This window comes from Scyliorhinus canicula, chromosome 2 (assembly GCF_902713615.1).
Source record: "Scyliorhinus canicula chromosome 2, sScyCan1.1, whole genome shotgun sequence".
Classification (NCBI taxonomy): Eukaryota; Metazoa; Chordata; class Chondrichthyes; order Carcharhiniformes; family Scyliorhinidae; genus Scyliorhinus; species Scyliorhinus canicula.
In genome coordinates this window covers 233,414,414-233,432,456 of record NC_052147.1, presented here as the reverse complement: position 1 = coordinate 233,432,456, position 18,043 = coordinate 233,414,414, and the positions used below count along the sequence as shown (strand labels likewise).

The 18,043-nt window shown below is 45.3% G+C and overlaps 1 protein-coding gene and 1 long non-coding RNA gene across 5 annotated transcripts in view; one reads left to right on the top strand and one right to left on the bottom strand.

Moving 5' to 3' along the window:
• osbpl11 (oxysterol binding protein-like 11) overlaps positions 1-18,043 on the top strand; it is a 138,234-nt gene that overhangs the window by 22,885 nt on the left and 97,306 nt on the right. For all 4 annotated transcript variants that reach the window (XM_038789789.1, XM_038789786.1, XM_038789788.1 and 1 more), the window contains 2 exons: positions 8,013-8,081; positions 12,241-12,416. In XM_038789789.1, the coding sequence (XP_038645717.1) occupies positions 8,013-8,081; positions 12,241-12,416 (245 nt within the window). The remainder of the gene's footprint in view (positions 1-8,012; positions 8,082-12,240; positions 12,417-18,043) is intronic.
• On the bottom strand, positions 2,840-6,832 carry LOC119962029. Its single transcript, XR_005459787.1, has 2 exons — positions 6,790-6,832; positions 2,840-3,165 (listed from the first exon to the last, which is right to left on the bottom strand). It is a non-coding gene; the product is annotated as an uncharacterized LOC119962029 (long non-coding RNA).

Here is an 18,043-nt window from a genome sequence, read left to right as displayed (position 1 = left end):
GTACTTGTTCAGTGTGGTCGATGAGTACTCCAGATTCCCCTTCGCCATCCCATGCCCTGATTTGACGTTTGCCACTGTCATCAAAGCCCTCAACACCATCATCGCTCTGTTCGGCTTCCCCGCCTACGTCCACAGCGACAGGGGATCCTCATGAGCGATGAGCTGCGTCCGTTCCAGCTCAACGAGCGTATTGCCTCGAGCAGGACGACCAGCTATAACCCGGGGGAAAAGGGCAGGTGGAGAGGGAGAATGGGACGGTCTGGAGGGCCGTTCAGCTGGCCCTACGGTCCAGAAATCTCCCAGCTTCCCGCTGGCAGGAAGTCCTCCCTGACGCACTGCATTCCATTTGGTCGCTCCTACGCACTGCGACTAATGTCACAGCCCATGAACGTCTTTTTGCCTTCCCCAGGAAGTCCATCTCCGGGGTGTCGCTCCCGACTTGGCTCGCAGCTCCAGGCCCCGTACTCCTCCGTGAGCACGTACAATACCACAAGGCGGACCCGTTGGTTGAAAGAGTCCAGCAACTCCACGCCAACCCACAGTACGCCTACGTAGCGTACCCCGATGGCCTCCAAGATACTGTCTCCCTCAGGGACCTGGCGCCAGCAGGTTCCCCACACACCCCTCCGGCCTGACGCCACCCTCCCCTTACCCGACGCACCCAGCCGCAACACCCGCCCCAGGAAAATCCGTCCTCCCCCTGCCCACGCCCGAGGATGACAAGGATTGTGGCACGCTCCCCGAGTCACCGAGGACCAGACCGACATCGGAATCGCCGCCACCACTGCGGCGCTCCCAGCGGCAGATCAAGGCTCCGGACCGACTAAACCTGTAACTTGATCGGGACTCTTGAAACATCATCCTTCTGTGTAATTCTCCTCCACCCCGCTGGACTCAATTTTTTTCTCTCTGTATTTTAAAACATGTACTTGTATATAGTTCTCCACCACCCCCGCCGGACTCAATTTTAACAGGGGGTGAATGTGGTAGTCATCACTGATGTATATATTAGGTGATTTGTGGTAATGCCCTGTACTACAGGTACAGGGGTAGTTCCCTGCCTGCTGGCTCCGCCCAGTAGGCGGAGTATAAATATGTGTGCTCCTCGTGCAGCAGCCATTTCGCCAGCTGATGTAGGAGGCCACACATCTTAGTGTAATAAAGCCTCGATTGCATCCAACTCTCGTCTTTGTGCAATTGATCTTGCATCACCAGGTGCCCGGGAATGGGAGGCACTACACAAGTTAAACCTATCCCGGCTTGTAGAACAAATGAAAGAGGACTTTAAGAGATTGGACATGCTCCCGCTATCACTGGCGGGGAGGGTACAGACTGAAAATGACGGTACTCCCCAGATTTCTGTTTGTCTTTCAGTGCCTCCCCATCTTCATCCCGAGGGCCTTTTTCAAGTGGGTCAATAAGGTTATTTTGGGCTTTGTGTGGTAGGTAAAACCCCACGAGTGAAGAAAGTGTTGCTGGAGCGTAGTCGGCGGCAGGATGGGTTGGCGCTGCCGAACCTTTGCAATTACTACTGGGCGGCTAATATAGCCATGATTAGGGAGTGGGTAGTTGGGGAGGGATCGGCATGGGAGCGGGTGCAGGTGACGCCATGTATAGACACCAGTTTGAGAGCACTGATAACGGCATCTCTTCTGTTCTCGCTGGCCCGATACTCCACAAGTCCGGTGGTGGTGGCGGCTCTGAGAATCTGAGGGCAGTGGAGATATAAGAGAGTGGAGGGAGCATCGATTTGGACCCTGATTTATAATAACCATCGGTTTGTACCGGGTTGGCTGGATGGTGGGTTCCAGAAATGGCAAAGGTCAGAAATTAGGAGGATGGGGGAATCTATTTATAGATGGGAGCTTCCCCAGCTTGAAAGCCTTGGAGGATAAATTTGAATTGCCAGCAGGGAATGGGTTTAGGTATCTGCAGGTACGAGACTTCTTGAGAAGGCAGATTCCGGCCTTCCCGCTGATTCCGCCACGGGAGATGTAGGGCAGAGTAGTCTCCAGTACCTGGGTGAGATAGGGGAAGGGGGGTGAGATAGGGGAAGATATCTGATATTAACCAGGAGCTTTTGGAATGGGAAGAAACTCCAGTGGATGAGCTTAAGGGCACGTGGGAAGATGAGCTAGGAGGAGAGATAGAGGAGAGTCTGTGGGTGGATGCCCTAAGCAGGGTTAATAAATCCTCATCATGTGCCAGGCTTAGCCTGATACAATTCTAGGTAGTCCATCAGGCACACATGACGGTGGCCTGGATGAGCAAGTTTTTTGGGATAGAGGACAGGTGTGCATGGGAAGCCCAGCAAATCATGTCCACATGTTTTGGGCAGGCTCGAAGCTTAGATGGTTTTGGCAGGGTTTTGCCAAGGCAATGTCCACGGTACTAGAAACACGGATGGTGCCGAGTCCGGAGGTAGCGATCTTTGGAGTGTCGGAAGAGCCGGGAGCTCAGGGGGCGAAAGAGGCCGACGCCTTGGCCTTTGCCTCCCTGGTAACCCGGAGACAGATCTTATTAATGTGGAGGGACTCAAAGCCGCCAAGTGTAGAGACCTGGGTTAGTGACATGGCTGGGTTTCTCAGTCTCGAGAAAATAAAGTTTGCCGGAGGTGGCAGCCGTTCGTCCTCTTTCCCGGGGGGAAATTAAAATGTCGGCAGAATTCCAAAGGCGGCGGTGGGGGGGCGGATTGTTGTTTTATGGTTGGGGTGTGTGAAGATTGTGATGGGGGTGGAAATGTTTATTGTATCATGTTTATGCGCTGTTATTGTTATGATAAAAACTTGCAAATACCTTAATAAAAATATTTTAAAAAACATTTGTTGTCAACTGTGCCTTTGTCTGAAATGAATTATTTTAATAACATAATGATAGCTTCCAAGGTGGGACCATAAAAACTTGGAACCTCAATCCACCAAGAATAATAGTCAACAACCATGAGGAATATCTTCCCTTTGAGCGCAAAAACATCCATTCTGATATGTTCCCATGGTCTGGATGAAAATGAGGACACCATTAGTACTTTGTTTTCTTCTCATGATTTTGAGATCTCTGGCCACCAAACAGAATTTTGTGCTTTGGCACGGCACTTCGTACAGTAAGTGTATTTAAAGTTGTGATTGCCTTCCTGAAAACCATGACTTTTCAGTGGAATGTTGGTTCCTATAGTAACCAATGTTAAAACTCTAGTTAGGTTTTGTAGATCCTTCTTTATCCGAAAAGAAAACAGTATTTGCCATCAGTAAGTCATAGACCAAACCCAAGCGTCACGAAAATTAAGTGTTCTGTAAACTGAGGTAAATAATCCGAATTTTAAAAAAATACCTAATTGCAGCATTTGTGCATTGCAGGAACTGAGAATTACTTCCTGGCTTTCGCTACTGGCAATCAAGCATGCAATATTTATTGGCCCTGTAATTTTTCTCACCCGCCTCCATTCTTTTTAGAACATAGAGCATAGAACATAGAACATTACAGCACAGAACAGGCCCTTCGGCCCTCAATGTTGTGCCGAGCAATGATCACCCTACTTAAACCCACGTAACCCGTAACCCAACAATCCCCCCATTAACCTTATACTACGGGCAATTTAGCATGGCCAATCCACCTAACCCGCACATCTTTGGACTGTGGGAGGAAACCGGAGCACCCGGAGGAAACCCACGCACACACGGGGAGGACGTGCAGACTCCACACAGACAGTGACCCAGCCGGGAATCGAACCTGGGACCCTGGAGCTGTGAAGCATTGATGCTAACCACCATGCTACCGTGAGGCCCCATAGAACGATACAGCGCAGTACAGGCCCTTTGGCCCTCGATGTTGCACCGACATGGAAAACTAAAGGCCATCTAACCTACACTATGCCCTTATCATCCATATGCTTATCCAATAAACTTTTAAATGCCCTCAATGTTGGCGAGTTCACTACTGTTGCAGGTAGGGCATTCCACGGTCTCACCACTCTTTGTGTAAAAAAACCCACCTCTGACCTCTGTCCTATATCTATTACCCCTCAATTTAAGGCTATGTCCCCTCGTGCTAGCCACCTCCATCCGCGGGAGAAGGCTCTCGCTGTCCACCCTATCTAACCCTCTGATCATTTTGTATGCCTCTATTAAGTCACCTCTTAACCTTTTTTAAATTTTGAGTACCCAATTAAGAGGTAATTTAGCGTGGCCAGTTCACCTGCCGTGCACATCTTTTGGGTTGTGGGGGTGAGACCCACGCAGACACGGGAGAATGTGCAAACTCCACACGGACAGTGACCAGAGCTTGGATCGAACCCGGGTCCTCAGCACTATGAGACAGCAGTGCTAACCACTGTGCCACCGTGCTGCCATACCCTCCTCCAGTCTAAGATTTGCTCTTCTGCTTTAACTGAAAGATCCATTTTAAATTAAAGAAAAAAAAGCTTGCATTTATGTAGTGCCTTTTACAATCTCGGGACAAAGTGCTGTAATGGTGGAAAAGTGGCAGACAATTTGCATTCTCTGTTCCAACAAGAAGCAATATGATGAGATTTTAGGCCCAGACCTTCTAGTCCACGGATAGTTGGAGACTGGAAGTACCCCAACAGATAAGATTAGGACCTCCTGGAAGTCCTGTTATAACAGACCCCTTGTATTTACACTGGAAGCTTAAACCTCCAGCTGTCTGTTTTACCCTGCACCAGGTTGCTCCGTAGTTGGTCAGAACCATGCAGACTTTGGCTGTTTGTGCTACACTTACTCTGGTTTTTTACAAGGATTTACTTAAGAGTTTTTCATAGCAAGTATAAAACTTACAAAACTTATCAGCTGGAGTGTCTATGCATGAACATTCATAAAGTGAGGGAGGCAGGAGAGCGTTTGGGGGTGGGGGTGGCCAGGGTTGAGGGAGGGTTTGCACTGTCATTGAGGTGAGGCTATGCAGTTTTGGAGGCTGACAGCTCCAGGCAGCCTTAAACCCATGAATTTTTCTCTGAGTCTTCATTTAAAGAATTACAAGTGATTTGATTTAGAAATGCTGACCATGGGCACTTTAATAATTGTGGAACATAAAAATCACATTTTCTATTGTGAAACAGATCTAGAAATACCAAAATTCACACGAGCTTTGCAACATATAAACTCTTACTTCCTAGAATACAGCAGCTAGTGTCATAACAGGGCGTGGCTTGGCCAGGGCCTGTCTGGTTGCTCCGATAGAGGCTTCCGGGAGTTGCCAGCATTAGAAGTCTGCCTGTACAAAATGCTGGGAGATAAGTGTGTATTTTTCCTGTGATTAGCATCAGTTGACCAACACTAATCGGATCGGAGGATTTAAGTCAATTTTTTTATTCTGAAGCTGATTGTGGGCTAAATGCCAATTGGGACGCTGGAAATAACTCTCTAGTTCCTCTTCAACATAGCACATATGAGATCTCATACCTACATCAGAGAGCAGATGGGGCCTCAATTTAACATCTCATCCAAAAGATAGAGAAAGAACTAACAAGATGATATGGAATTATGTACCTTGCATTTTGTTCATTTGCCAAATTGTAGAGATCTGATACATGTTCTGGGATTGTGCATGGGTTTTGTTACTTGCGTGTCAGGTTTTTATTTTGAAATGCAATAATAAAATCGACACAATCGTACGATAAAATAGTACTATTTGGCCCATCAAATTTGCACCATTGCCAGCTCTGCACTGGAATGATCTATTATTTTTTTTAAAAATATGAATTTGTTCAGATTTTCAAATTTTAACATTTTAACAATTAAACATATAACACATATAGCATTTACCAAACAAACCCAAAATAAAACAAAACGCCAGCCCCCCCCCCCCCCTCCAACCCTCCCACTTCCCCAGTAGTTGGCAACCATCTCCCCAAAATGCAATACAAACAAACCCCATCTCTTGTGGAATCCCTCACTCGCCCTCCTCAGAGCAAATTTCACCGTCTCCAAATACAAGAATTCCATTATCCCTCAGCCATACCGAGGCACCAGGTGGAGAAGCTCCACCTCAACAGGACCCGCCTGCGCGTGATCAAGGAGCCAATGGTTATGCCATTTCACCCCCACTCCCATCTGCAACACCGGCAAGCCCAATACCCCAAATATGGCCCCCAGGGCCTTGGGCTCTAAGTTCACATGCAAGATCGGCAACATGGTCCTGAAGAAGGACTTCCAACTTCGGCAGGAGTAGAACATGTGTATGTGTGGCTGGGCCCCTCCCACACTGCTCACAAATAAACCTCCACCCCCTCAAACAACCGGCTCATCCTCAACTTTGTCCGGTGTGCTCTGTGCACTGCCTTTAGCTGTATCAACCCCAACCTCGCACCTGAGATTGCATTCACCCTCCACAGCACCTCACACCACTAAGCTTCTCTTCCCAGGGCCCTGACCTCCTCCAGAGACAACCTATCCTCCTCCAAAATCCTCCCATAAATCGCCGAGATGGCCCCTCACTTCCCCAACCCCTAAACTGACCACACCCACTCCAGCAACGAGGAGGGTGGTGCCGCTGGGAAGGTTGGACAGTCCTTTGCCACAAAATCCCACACCTGAAGCCCTCCCCTCGTGGCAACCCAAACTTCTCCTCCAGACTCTCAAATCATTCTTCCAGGAACAGACCCTTTATTTCCATTATCCCATTCATATTCAGCTTGCAGGTGTCCTTGTAGTGGAGGTATGGGCGGCCAGGAGATTGCGATCCAGTGGACAGTTCACACATTATAGTGGATATTTGGTTATGCAGCCATCATCCATTCATGAACTTTGTCAAGCAGCTCAAACGTCCGTGGCTTACCAAATCGGCACGTTCCAGGAACTCTTGAGTTTATGACCTTGCCCTGCCAAAAGATACCGAGGATATGTCTGAGACAACGGAAATTGTGACTTTGTACAAAAACAAGGGTGACCACAGCGATTGCAACAATCATCAAGACAATTCACTGCTGAACGTAATGGGAAAAGCCCGTATTATCTTTGTCATTCTGCAGATTCTGGCTGAACGCACCTATCCCAAACTCCAGAACTGCAAGATTTATGATATCCTTAATTCCTATCTCAACATAACAATTGACTTTGGTTCAATCATAGTTCCCCAGCTGTATTTGGAATTCCCTAAGCCAACCAGTGCTGAAGATGGTCTTTGATAAATGCAATGCGAAATAAGAGGGAAAGTGTGCACTCCATAATATCTTTCGTTTCAGCTTGTTTTGGAAACTATTAATTACAATAATGGGTTTCTGTATATGTCTGATACTCGATTAAGCAAAACACAATTCAATAGTAATGGGTCCATATTCTCATTATATAAAAACTTCTAATCACCTTCTTTCTGCTTTTAGTAGTAATCTTAAATTTGTGCCCCCATGTTACAGATTCACTGATTAGAAGAAATAATATTTCACTCTTTGCCCTTTTCAACCTTTGCAAAGTTTCCAAAACTTCCATTAGATTAACCTAGTGTCCCCCCCCCCCCCCCTCCCTCCCCAATAAGTGTTGTTTCAAGTATCTCATAATTATATCCCCTCATCCTTGGTACCATTTTGGTGAATTGGAATTGCAGTTTTTTTCATGGCTCCAGTAAATTTCTAGAATATGCGCGATCTTCACCTGAGGAAGGAGCAGTGCTCTGAAAGCTGGTGACTTGAAACAAATCTGTTGAGCTTTAACCTGGTGTTGTAGGACTTCTTACTTTCTAGAAGAGAGTGTTCAAGACATTTTTTTTTCCATTTTGAAGTATATTTTTAATTCTACTTTTATGCCCAAAATGGCCACGCACTCATGTAATCTGGTTTATGCCTTTCTCCAATTTCCCATCTATTCCTCCTGTCCAAATTAATGACTGGTCATGGTGCAAATTCCTAGGGTTAATCACTAAAAGTTTCCAGTGTGTGGAAAAGAAAATGGCTAGATTTGGTATGGTTGTCTCATTGCGTTGATATTTTGAGTGACGAAGGTGACATGAGGTTTCTTTGGTTCTATAGGTTCATGCGTCACTGAACTTTATTCTCTCTCTTACAGTGATCACATGGAGAATGTATATGGATACTTGATGAAATATACTAATCTTGTTACTGGCTGGCAATATCGGTAAGTTTATTAAGCAGAAATTGTTAAATGAATGCTTTTATATATAAATTTTGTGTTGGTACAATGTAGTTTTTGCCTCACACCAATGCTTATTTTGTGTAAGGAGTGGCTAAAATTGTAGTTGCACGATAATTAATGGTGCAAAACAAAACTGTTTTGTAGCTCCTTGCAGTTTGAGCATTCAACTGGATCATCTTGCACTATTGATAAAAGATGTAAAGCAGCTAATGTGAACTTTCAATTTACTGGAGCCATGAAAAAACTGCAATTCCAATTCACCACAATGAAAGTAATCACTATTTGGATTTGTGGTTACATCAATTGAGGCAATTATGAAATAACTTAATCTTATTCCTACATATTTGAATTTTGTCCAGCCGTGCTTCCAAAGAATGAAGTCGGATGAGGGCTGGGATCTGGAACGCACTGCCGGAGAGAGTGGTGGAAATAGATTCAATGATAGCTTTCAAAAGGTGATAAGCAGCAGACAGTTTTTAGAAATTGTAGATTATGGGGAAAAGATGGGGGACTAGGATTGGCTGAAATGCTTTGGTGGAGAGCCAGTTTGGACTCGACAGGCCAAATCGCCGTCTTCTGTTCTGTAGCCATGCTATGATTTTAAAATATGGTGTCGTATACTTTTAGTATACTACACCATAGAATTTTAGGGCTGATGAAACTTAGAAATTAGGTTTTTAAAATTATATATGAAATGGATGAAGGGATTTCAAGATTAGGATAAGATTGGGTGTGCATATTTATACATATATGGGCCGCACTGTGGCACCGTGGTTAGCGATGCCTCACAGCGCCAGGGACCCAGGTTCGATTCTGGCCTTCGTGACTACCTGTGTGGAGTTTGCACATTCTCCCCATGTCTGCATGGGTTACCTCCGGGTGCTCCAGTTTCCCCTCTCAGTCCAAAGATATGCAGGTTAGGTGGATTGGCCATGCTAATTGAGCACCCAAAGATGTGCAGATTAGGTGGTTTGGTCATGATCAATGCTCAGGGTTACGGGGATAGAGTGGAGGAGTGGGCCGAGACAGAGTGCTCTTTCAGAGGTTTGGTGCAGACTCGATGGGCAGAATTTCCTCCTCCTGCTTGATAGGGATTTTATGGTTATAGGGAGAGAGACATCAAATCTTTCTCCACTGAGACAACTAGTGGCCAAGGTATGCAACTGCATGATGCTCAATATAATAAATTTGAATGAGGTGTTGATGCAGCAGTAACCATAGTTGCATTTTGAAAGAAAAGCATGACCCAAATTTCTCACCACAGACAAGTACACTTTGTGTGCAGGGAATTTTGTGCTACATGCAGAATTTTAAAATATGATAGAATCCCTACAGTGCAGTCCATTCGGCCCATCAAGTCTGTATTGACCCATGTCCACTCACATGGCCACCCTACGCTCTCCCCAGAACCTAACCTGCATCTCGCTGGACACCAGGGGGCAATTTAGCATGGCCAATCCACCTAACCCGTACATCTTTGGATTGCGGGAGGAAACCGGAGGTAACCCACACTGACACGGGGAGAACGAACAGACTCCACACAGATAGTCACCCAAGGCCAGAATCGAACCTGGGTCTCTGGATCTGTGATGCAGAAGTGATTTTTTTTTTTCACCACCCTCTTGCTGAAGGGATTCCTCATCATTTTAAGGGATGGTCCCTTAAGTGTTTGTATATCTAGTGTATATGAATATATATTGATATTGGATTGGATTTGCTTATTGTCACGTGTACCGAGATACAGTGAAAAGTATTTTTATGCAAGCAGCTCAACAGATCATTCAGTACATGGGAAGAAAAGGGAATAAAAGAAAATACATAATAGGGCAACACAAGATATACAATGTAACTACATAAGCATTGGCATCGGATGAAGCATACAAGGTGTAGTGTTAATGAGGTCAGTCAATAAGAGGGTCATTTAGGAGTCTGGTGACAGTGGGGAAGAAGCTGTTTTTGAGTCTGTTCGTACGTGTTCTCAGACTTCTGTACCTCCTGCCCGATGGAAGAAGTTGGAAAAGGGAGTTGGAACCAAGTTTTGCCACGCAGTCGTGTGTGTACAGGGAGTAGAGTAGGGGGCTAAGTACACAGCCTTGGGGGGCACCGGTATTGAGGACTATTGTGGAGGAGGTGTTGGTGTTCATTCTTACTGATTGTGGTCTGTTGGTCAGAAAATCGAGGATCCAGTTGCAGAGTGGGGAGCCAAGTCCTAAATTTTGGAGCTTTGATATGAGCTTGGCTGGGATTATGGTGTTGAAGGCGGAGCTGTAGTCAATAAATAGGAGTCTGATGTAGGAGTCCTTGTTTTCGTTTTATTGTCAATTTGATTGATTGTTTTGGTATACATTGTTGATGCCTGAAAGTGATATCTTTGATCTACGACTAGGGCAGCATGGCAGCACAGTGGCTAGCACAGTTGCTTCACAGCTCCAGGGTCCCAGTTCGATTCCTGGCTTGGGTCACTGTCTGTGACCCAAGTCTGCACGTTCTCCCCGTGTTTGCGCGAGTTTCCTCCGGGTGCTCCGGTTTCCTCCCATAGTCTAAAGATGTGCGGCTTAGGTGGATTGGCCATGTTAAATTGCCCTTAGTGCCCAAAAAGGTTAAGTTGGGTTACGTGAATAGGGTGGAAGTGTGGGCTTGGGTAGGGTGCTCGTTCCAAGGGCCAGTGTAGACTCGATGGGCCGAATGGCCTCCTTTAAACTGTAGATTCTATAATGCTGTGATACATCTGCTAATTAATGTTGAATGCACATTTATCTTGGGAAAACTACTGTAAAATTTAATGTATCCAACATTTGAATATTTCAGTATGTTGGAATATCTCATTTCAGAAATGGGTGCTGCAGCTACAAAACTCAATTTACTTAGCTCGCATGAAAATAATTAAGCTTTAGTACTGCCACTAAATTTATTTAGTGTTTATTCCAGTACACTGCATGAAAAATCACACTTATTAAACAATTAGAAGTATTTTAATTCATCCTAAAAATTGTATCCAATCATATCACCTCGTTCTTGTTTCTTAGTTATAAGTTGAATGCGCACTCCAGGATTTAAGCATGTCCAGGATTTAAGTATGTAATTTAGGCCTAACTATCTTCGGATGCTTTATCTGTGACATTCCATAATTGGGCAGGAGTGGGGATGTTCACTGATGATTGCACAATGCTCTGTACCATTTGCGACTCCTGTTGCTGAAGCAGTCCGCGTCCATCTGCAGTAACGCCTGGACAGTATTCTGGGTTGGCTGATGTGTGGCGTGAATGTTACTTAAGTGCAAGGCAATGACTATCCCCAACAAGCGCAAATCTAACTATCTCTTCTTGACGTTTAATAGCATTACCGTCCATCTAAATCTGGGAGTTTCCATTGACCAGAAACTGAACTGGAACAGCCATATAAATAATATGGCTACAAGAGGGGTCAGTGGCTGGGAATTCTGTGGTGAGTAACTCACCTACTGCCTCCCCAAAGACTGTCCACAATCTACAAGGCACAAGTCAGGTGTGTAATATTCCCCCCTTGCCTGGATGAGTGCAGGTCGACACCACCACCTGCACATTCACATCAAAGCACTCGCCATCCTAAGTTGGAACTATATCGCCGTTCCTTCACAGTCACTGGAACCCCTCCCTAACAGTTCTATGGGTTCTTAAATTATATGGACTGCTGAGACGCAAGAAGGCAGCTCACCATCACCTTCTCAAAGGCAATTGTGGATGGGCAATGAATGCTGGTCTAGCGAGCAATGTCCACATCTTGTGAATGAATACATTTTTTAAAAAACCTGACATTCATTGCAGGCTGAGAGTTTTGCATTGTTGGAATTTCTGTATTTTAGATGAGATGGTAACGGGTGACCCTGTGCGCTGGTTCAGCTGCATATAAAAGGCGGATTTTGTGAAGAAGAGCTCTTCCAGTATCAACCTAAATAATAAATCAGCTTATTTTTCCTATTTGAAATCATACTGCGCATGTTGAACGAGCTTGCCTGGAAATGTAAAGAAAAGTGTTCATTTTCGGTGCTTCTGTATAAATAAGTTCCTTACCTCCCTCAATAATTTATGTTCTTCATATAGTAGTTAGAAAACTGCCATTATTTTGATTCTTTATGGTGATGATCTTTTTTTCCATCTACCAGATTCTTTGTTTTAAATAATGAAGCTGGACAGTTAGAATATTTTGTCAATGAGCAATCCAGAAATCAGAAGCCAAGAGGCACTTTGCAGCTGGCCGGGGCCGTCATCTCACCAAGTGATGAGGATTCTCACACATTTACAGTCAATGCAGCCATTGGAGAACAGTATAAACTAAGAGGTAAAGTACTGAGGGTGGTGCTTCATTTTGGCACCTATTGATTGGGCTGTTAAAACTAACGTGTTTAGGTGGCATTGGAGTGAATTGTTGGTTGGTCCTTAGTGGAGGCGTAAGCATCCTGGATTGGGCCATGCCTCTCATCCTACCCCCTCCCCAGCAGCCATTGTCCTGTACTATAATAGAAATTTTAGATGCTGGACTACTGCATTTCCCAGTATTGGCTGTTTTTTTTTGTATTGGGGAGGAGAGAATGGGAATATTTTGTCCATGTTTCTTTTTCTTTGTGTCTCTTGGTTTACGTTATTATTTAAACATGTCACACACAAAATGGTAGTAGTGCCTTCATGGAAGGCAGCTTGCCTGTTCAGTAGCAACCAATTTAAATGTCTATGGACATAACACATTTTGAAATGTAAATGGATTCATTGTCAAGTTATTAAGTGTTTTTGTTCCTGTGGAGTATTTATTTGGATGTCAGCATATAAGGCAACCTTTGAAGCCACGTAAAATCTCTCCAAAAAGGAGAGCCAATTTATGTCCAAAATAAAAGTGAACCGGCAGTGTGGGTGGTCGCTATATTTAAAATGTCAGCCTCATCCAGCACAAAGAGTGGACATCTCTTAAATTCCGCATCTCCGCAACCCAGCCCATGTCGCCTGTTTGATCCCATGGTGTGATTGAGTACCCAATTCATATTTTCTAATTAAGGGGCAATTTAGCATGGCCAATCCACTTACCCAGCACATCTTAAGGTTGTGGGAGGGCAAAACCCACGCAAACACGGGGGGAATGTTCAAACTCCACACGGGACATGTGGGCTGGGATCGAACCTGGGACCTCGGCACCATGAGGGTGCAGTCTAACCACTGCACCGTGCTGCCCTTTGGTGTGATAAATTGAGGCTGACTATTCATGTAAGTTAAGCATCTTGTGGCTGTAATGTGTGTGTGTGTGTGGGGGGGGTCATCTTGTAGGGCTGGAAAAATGGTGTCGTCTTATACGGCAGGTCAACTTATACATCGCATTTTATGGTACTAAGTTTCATTCATATACTTCCGTACAACGATTGATGTTATGCAATGAAATGATCACTTTATTAACATTGGTACAGGAGTAGACCATTCAGCCTCTCAAGCCTGTGCCACTATTCAGTTACTGTAAGAAGTCTTACAGCACTAGGTTAAAGTCCAACGGCTTTGTTTTGAATCACTAACTTTCAGAGCGCTGCTCCGTCATCATCATAATAATCGCTTATTGTCACAAATAGGCTTCAATGAAATTACTGTGAAAAGCCCCTAGTTGCCACATTCTGGCGCCTGTTCGGGAAGGCCGATATGGGAATTGAACCCGTGCTGCTGGCCTTGTTCTGCATTACAAGCCAACTGTTTAGCCCAGTGTGCTAAACCAGCCCTAAGTTGACTCACCTGATGAAGGAGCTTCATTCTGAAAGCCAGGGATTCGATACAAAGCTGTTAGACTTTAACCTGGTGTTGTAAGACTTCTTACTGTGCCCACGCAGTCCAATGCCGGCATCTCCACATCATGACTATTCAGTTAGATCATGGCTTAACTGTACCTGACCTCTGATAATTTGGCTGTGCCCCACATCCTTTTTGTCATGCGGTTCATTTAATTGCTGAACATCCAAAGCCTTTTGAAGAGACTAGTTCAGTTCCAGCATTCCACTGACTTGGTGTGAAATTGTGCTTCCTGATTTCACGATTTAGTTCGCTTGTTCTGGTTTCTTCCAAAAATTATGTTCTCTGTATCTACCTTATTGATTTCCTTTATCAATTTAAAGACCTTCCATTATATAACCCCCCAACCGTCTAAACTCAAGAAATTGCAAACCAAGTTTATGCAGATTCTCCTCATTGAATTTCCATTTGCTTTTTTGCCACATTGATGATTAAAAATGATCACTCCTGTTACGGACGTCTGGTCAGCTCTTAACAGTGGCTAAGAAACTGGACAGGAGCCACAATCTTTAAAGTTTTAATGCGGTGTGGAAAGATCGATTTGATCCAAGAGTTATAATACAAGAAATAGGGCGTGGTTATTTTTATAAATAAACTTTGTTGAAAGAAAAGAAAGCAATATTTATACTTTTAAACTTTAACTCTAACAGATTGCATGTAGTTTCTTAACATTAACACACTAGTTCCCATTAACCACACTTTAACAGAACATGCAGCTCTCATGCCACTTAACACCAAGACAAATGCAATACTTGCATTTACAAAGCCATTTTTCTTCTGTTAGGGAAATTTGTTTGCAACCCTTTTCCAAAGCCTTCTCCTGTCTGTACCTGTTCAAAACAGCATTCTTTCTCTCTAAGCTCTGCCCAGCCCCTCAAACAAAGGTTCTCTGCTGGGGTTTCCCACTCCCGTTTATACAAAACAGAGCCATGCTTTCGATATGCAATTAATCTTCCATTGACAGACAAAAAGGCTATCAGACTTTGTAACAGGCTAATGGCTGGTCAGACAGGAGTGTCCTGAAGAACAACGGATCTGGAGGCATCCAGTGTATTCCCACTAACGCGTTTTAAGTCTGACTGGAACAATGTTATTCAGCCAGGTGTATCCCTCTGACTCAAATCTAACAGATAATTTACCTCAGTTGGGTTAACCCCTAAATTGCCTGCTACATTTTGGTCTAATTTCTGGACCCAATTTTCTAATATCTCCCTCGCATAACACTCCATAAGCCTGACCTTGAGCTTCTTATTGCTTGCCATTGTAACGTTTTCTGACCTTGGCCACTCTATCTGTTCCAGTGACGTTCCATAGAAGCTCGAGGGCCTGAACCTTACCTTTTGATTGGACACTTTACAATATTCCGGACTCAATATCACGCTCAACAGTTGGAGACTGTAACCACTATGCTTTTAGTTTAATTCTTTCTGCTGTTCATTTAATCATTACTGATTGAAACCTATGCGATCCTGAGGGGTCTTGACCAGATCAATATGGAGAGGATGTTTCCTCTTGTAGGCGAATCTAGAACTAGCATTACTGTTTTAAAATAAGGGGTTTTCCAGTTGAAACTTGTATGAAGTGAAATGTTTTCATTTACAATCTTTTGGACCTCTCCTCCTGAAAAGGTGGTGGAAGTAGAATCTTTCAATATTTTTAAGGCAGAGGTTGATACACTGCTACATAAACTTCAAGGGTGCCTACTGCTCGATCCCCTGACCACGTTTCGGAAAATCAGACCACAAGGCGGCACTCCTTCTCCGCGCATATAAGCAGAAACTTAAGCGGGAGAATCTGGTTAAGAAGGCAACAGAAAGCTCCTATACGACTGTTGGGAGTCAGTGGACCAGTCCATATTCAAGAACTCGGCAACGAATCTAACCGAGTATGCCACTAGCGTCACAGAGCTCGTCAGTAAGTGTGTTGAAGACTGTGTGACAAAGCAGGTAATATGGGCATTCCCCAACCTGAAACCATGGTTTAACCAGAAGATCCATTCCCTACTTGAGTCCAGGTCTGAGGCACTAATGACAGATGACCCTGACCTACACAAGCAAACTAGATACGACCTCTGAAAGCCATCAGGGACACCAAGAGACAATAGCAGGCTAAGCTAGAGTCCCAGACCAATGACATGGACTCTCATGTCAAGGTTCTGGCAAGCCTTAAATAATAAAATAATATAATGGGCTACAAAGCAAAGCTGAGTAGAATCTCTGGCAACTGAGCGTGCGCTCAAACTCCAAAATCGAGGACTTGGCTTCTCCCTCTGCAACTGAATTCTTGTCTTCCTGACCCACAGACCACAATCAGTAGGGATACACAACGATATCTCTTCTACCATAGTCCTTAATACCAGTGTACCACAAGGCTGCATGCTTAGCTCCCTACTGTACTCCCTTTACACACACAACTCTGTGGCAAAATTCGGCTCCAACTCCATCTGCAAGTTTGCCGATGACATGACCGTAGTGGATCGGATCTCGAACAATGATGAATCAGAGTACAGGAGGGAGATAGAGAACCTAGTGGCACGGTGCAATGGCAACAATCTCTCCCTCGATGTCAGCCCAAAACCGTAAGAAACTACAGAGAGTCATGAACACAGCTTTGTCCATCATGTGAACCCGTTAACTCTGTCCACACCTACCGCTGCCTTGAGAAAGCGGGCAGCATAATCAAAGACTCCTCCTGTAATGATATGCATGTATGTAAACAAGTAAAGGGTTAATTATGAAATCTCAGTGTAATACAAACACTAGATGGCACCACTAGTTCCCAGTATAAATATAAGAACTCCGAGAATCTTGGGTACTCGGCAGTTGAGTGTCAGCATTGAGAGATAGATCACAGCAGAATTTTTTTTTCAAATAAATTTAGAATAACCAATTCATTCTTTCCAATTAAGGGGCAATTTAGTATGACCAATCCACCTACCCTGCACATCTTTGGGTTGTGGGGCCGAAACCCACGCAAACACAGGGAGAATGAGCAAACTCCACACGGACTGTGGCCCAGAGCCAGGATCGAACTTGGGACCTCGGCGCCGTGAGGCAGCAATGCTAGCTACTGTGCTGCCTCGGATCACAGCATAGTTAAGATTTTTTTTTTTGGTTTGCTGCTGCTATTGACCAAGATACCTATCTTTGAGCCAGGAAGTCCAGAAAAGGCTGCCATCGTTTATAGAACCCTTGTATTGATCCTCTCAGGGCAAATTTGACCCTTTCCAGTTTTATAAATCCCGCCATGTCACTGATCCAGGTCTCCACACTTAGAGGCCTTGCATCCTTCCACTGTAGCAGAATCCTTCGACGGGCTACTAGGGACGCAAAGGCCAGGACACCGGCCTCTTTCGCCTCCTGCACTCCCGGCTCTACCGCAACTCCAAAAATCGCGAGTCCCCACCCTGGTTTGACCCTGGATCCAACCACCCTCGACACCGTCCCCGCCACCCCCTTCCAGAATTCTTCCAGTGCTGGGCATGCCCAGAACATATGGGCGTGGTTCGCTGGACTCCCCGAACATCTGGTGCACCTATCCTCACCCCCAAAGAACCTACTCATCCTAGTCCCGGACATGTGGGCCCGGTGCAGCACCTTGAATTGGATGAGACTAAGCCTCGCACATGAAGAGGAAGAGTTGACTCCCTCCAAGGCATCCGCCCAAGTCCCGTCCTCTATCTGCTCCCCGGGTTCCTCCTCCCATTTAGCCTTCAGCTCCTCCACTGACGACTCCTCCACCTCCTGCATTACCTTATAGATGTCAGACACCTTCCCCTCTCCGACCCACACCCCCGAAAGCACTCTGTCCATCGTCCCCTGCGAGGGCAGCAAAGGGAATCCCTCTACCTGTCGCCTTGCAAACGACTTTACCTGCAAGTATCTGAACGTGTTCCCTTGGGGAAGGCCAAATTTATCTTCCCCAGGTCCGCAAACCTCCCGCCAATAACCAGGTCCCTCAATTTGCTGATGCCCGCCCTTTGCCGCCCCCTAAATCCCCCATCCTTGCTCCCCGGGATGAACCGATGGTTGCCACCCAGTGGAGCCTCCATCGAGCCCCCTGTTTCCCCCCTATGCCGCCTCCACTGTCCCCAGATTCTTAGGGTCGCCGCCACCACCGGGCTCGTGGTAAACCTCTTAGGGGAGAGCG